Source organism: Trametes versicolor, assembly GCF_000271585.1.
Source record: "Trametes versicolor FP-101664 SS1 unplaced genomic scaffold TRAVEscaffold_120, whole genome shotgun sequence".
NCBI classification, from domain to species: domain Eukaryota; kingdom Fungi; phylum Basidiomycota; class Agaricomycetes; order Polyporales; family Polyporaceae; genus Trametes; species Trametes versicolor.
In genome coordinates, this window is record NW_007360440.1 from 1 (window position 1) to 3,170 (window position 3,170).

Below are 3,170 nucleotides of genomic sequence, written 5' to 3' on the forward strand. Positions count from 1 at the left end.
GTGTGTTGCGGGCAGCTGCAGAACGCTTGGAGTTGGCCCTCTTGGCGCTCTTCTGTCGCAAAGCATTCTGGAACTTGCTGATGGCGCCCATGTCACTGACACCGTGGCTGTTGTTGCTGGATATGCGTTTGAGAAAGCCTGCTTTTGAGAGGGTGACCCGGCGGGTGCTGTTGCGCTTGCGCTGTCCAGTTCCAATCGACGCCATGCGGTAGTATCGGGGATTGATGACGAGACGGACACTGTCTTTGTCCTGCTTCCACAGGAATCCAAGCGAGGTAGGCGTGCCGGCAAGTGCGTAGGGAAGAAGTTGGAGATGTGAGAAGATGTGTCCGAGGCCATCGTTGATGTCTTGAGCGGCTGAGTTGGACGACTCGCGGAGTGTCCTGTGGTACTCGTAGATATATCCCACCTCAGCGTTGAGAAGGAACCACCACTGCGATCCAGATGGGACGGTGTGACCAGGTGGAGGAAAGAAGAGCTTGGCTCTGTCCTTGAAAGACAGCTCCCTGTGGCCATGGACGGGACCAGAAAGACCGCCATTGGTGGCCTCGAAGGCAACTCTAGCGATAGTCCCACGGGCCATGCCAATGGTCCAGAACTCCATGGCGTCTTCAAGAGAGGAAGGACAGGAAATGGCTGGGACGATGAGCCAGGCATTGCTGAGCATGGACCATGCATGGAAGGTGAAGAGGATGAAGAGGCGGGCGGCGACAGTGGTATGCGGGATGTAAAGGTCAAACTGGTACTGCTGCACAAAGCCTTCTGGATGTGAGGAGATGGCATCTGCAATAGCTTTCCAGGTCGGGGTTGGCCCAAGAGGATAGCCGACAGAGGGTGCGTTAGAGATGGGCTGAACACGCCGCTTCCCAAGGTTCTTCCGAGCCTCGGTGGTGATGTTCATCGTACGGAAGATGACTTCGTCGTCTTCGTCCTGGATGGGTGGGAGCATGGGTATGGTGGACAGGTCGAGCTCGTGTAGAAAGATAGTGCCATAGTTGTTGATGATCGTCTGGGCCTGAAGGTGGGCCAGGGAGGCACGGACATGCTGGGGAGGAATGGTGTGGGTGCTAGAGACCTCACGGATGAGGTGACAGATGAGCGAGGTAAGGATGGCATAGTTTGGAGGCTGCAGCATGCTGAGACGGATCTGGAGGGACTGCAGGACCTCTACCCGTGCAGCGAGATACCCAAACCAGTGCTGGGACTTGACCCAAAGGATCGGATTGCAAGCAAGGAACTGTTTGGTCTGAGAATATGTCAGCAAACTGTGGCAGGATCAGAAACAGCCCAGAGAGCTCACCTTGTCCTGCCAACCCTCCAAAAAGGAAAGAAGAGCTTGACCGCCAATGCGGTACTCGTCGCGCACCCCATAGGTGGTATTTTGAGCATTCCCCCGAAAGACACTGATGCGCCGGTTGCACTCGGTGTGATAGGTTTCATTGACCTCGTAGGCGTCGCCATCGTTTGCAAAGTAAGGCACGTTGTCGGACGACCGTATGGGCTCGTACTGTAGGTTGTACGCAGAGCGAAAGACGGTATGGGAGAGCTGCGAGCGCTCACGGGACATGGGCGCCTGGAGAGCACCGTAGCGGGAGAGGGAGGCAATGTTGTGAAGGGTACCCTTGGTGTATCCACCAGCTCCAAAGGAGTCCTCGAGGACATCCAAGCGCCACAGGCCGACAAGGTTTGTGCGGGTGGCTTCAGGGTTGGGAGTGAAGGAATAGGCTATGTCGATGTGAAGTTCACCATTCCTGCGGTCAACCATGTAGTCGAGGTCCAGACAGGGTTGGCAGAGCTTGAGCTTGCTCCAAGGAGAGGAAGCCTGCTTGACGTCATGCAGAGACATGCGGGTTTGAAGCTTCAGGTTCTTGGCATCGAGAACAAAGTAGAACGAGCCATAGAGGTCAAGCTCAGGATTGTCCCGGATGATCTCTCGCATGGTGGCCTGAAGGTCGGTGAGAATGTGGGGCTGAATATTCACCGTCTTGGCCTTGAAGTGAGCGCCCTTCCGCTGGTCCTTAGAGCCAGCCCGCAGAAGGTTCTCGTCAACGGTGGCAGGCATGTACGCCTCTGTACCAGGCTCGGCATTCTGGCGCAGAGCAGGGAGGAGAACCTCGTTCCAGAACATCCTCTGGACCTCAAAGGGAATCAGGGCCTCCCAAGTTCCACGTGCCTCGTGTCTGTGGAGCATGCGAGGGAAGCAGATGAGGACGTAGATTGGCGAGCTACTGTCCGAGATCTTTGCAAAGACAGTGTGAGGGACGATGCTGAGGGGAGTGATGTTTTCAACCCATTCGCGCTCGCCAGAGAACCGCTCTTGGTCAGTGGGAGGGTAGAGGATGTTGACATAGACATGGTTGTTCTTGCGGATAGGGGGTGCCTTGCCGACAGTGGGGGTTATGGCGAGGTCGATGCCATGCTTGAAGCGCAGGGTCTGGGTGACCCATATGATGCTGTCGATGTCGATGTCAACGAGGATGTCTTGAACAGGGACGTCCACAGAGTCGCGCTCCAGATCAAGGCAGACTAGCTTCTGGTCGGGGGTGAATCCACGCACAAAGAGGTCCCAGTTCTCAGTGCAGGCTGGATTGCCTTCTTGGTAACTCTGCAGCATGTCCTCGAGCCCCATGAAGGCGATGTCTGGAGGGACACGGGTAACAAAGTCAAGGACAGGGTTTCCTGCAAATGCCGCCGCCGTTGAGCGCGTCTTCTTCAGAAACTCGTCCTGGGCACGCTGCTGGTAGAGCTGGTGGTAGTACTGGGAGGGGTGAGGGGCTGGGCGAGGGCAGGGAAGGATGTGTGCGTGGACCTCCCAGGGCTCCCTAAGATAGTGCATGTGAGCATACCCGGCAAGCAGGCGCATGCCCTGGTCGGCAAAACGGGTCCAGCTAGAGGAGGCAATGTAGGTCGCGATAGGATCCATGGTGTACATGGCATGGATGTCACCGAGCTGCTTGTTCTCGACGAGCATCTCTTCACGGGTAGGGCCCGTGTGGTAGTCGTCAAAGGTGTCGCTATGCTTGATCCAAGTCTCCTGATAGAAGGGGGGTAGGGGAAGGGGCTCAGTCAGCCTAGGAAAGCGTTTTGGGTTGCTGAGGGACACATCCTTTGATCTCCTTGTACTTTGCATGATGGCGCCGTATCCGCCCGATGACCAGATCGAGGAGCTC

General features: G+C 56.4%; 1 protein-coding gene across 1 annotated transcript; it reads right to left on the minus strand.

Annotated features, from left to right (window-relative positions):
- Positions 1–24: 24 nt before the first annotated feature.
- Positions 25–3,130, minus strand: TRAVEDRAFT_54722 (uncharacterized protein; the record flags this gene model as incomplete). Its single annotated transcript, XM_008047666.1, has 2 exons — positions 25–1,246; positions 1,301–3,130. Coding segments are annotated over 2 exons (3,052 nt in total), but the record flags the coding sequence as incomplete, so codon positions are not given.
- Positions 3,131–3,170: the final 40 nt, after the last annotated feature.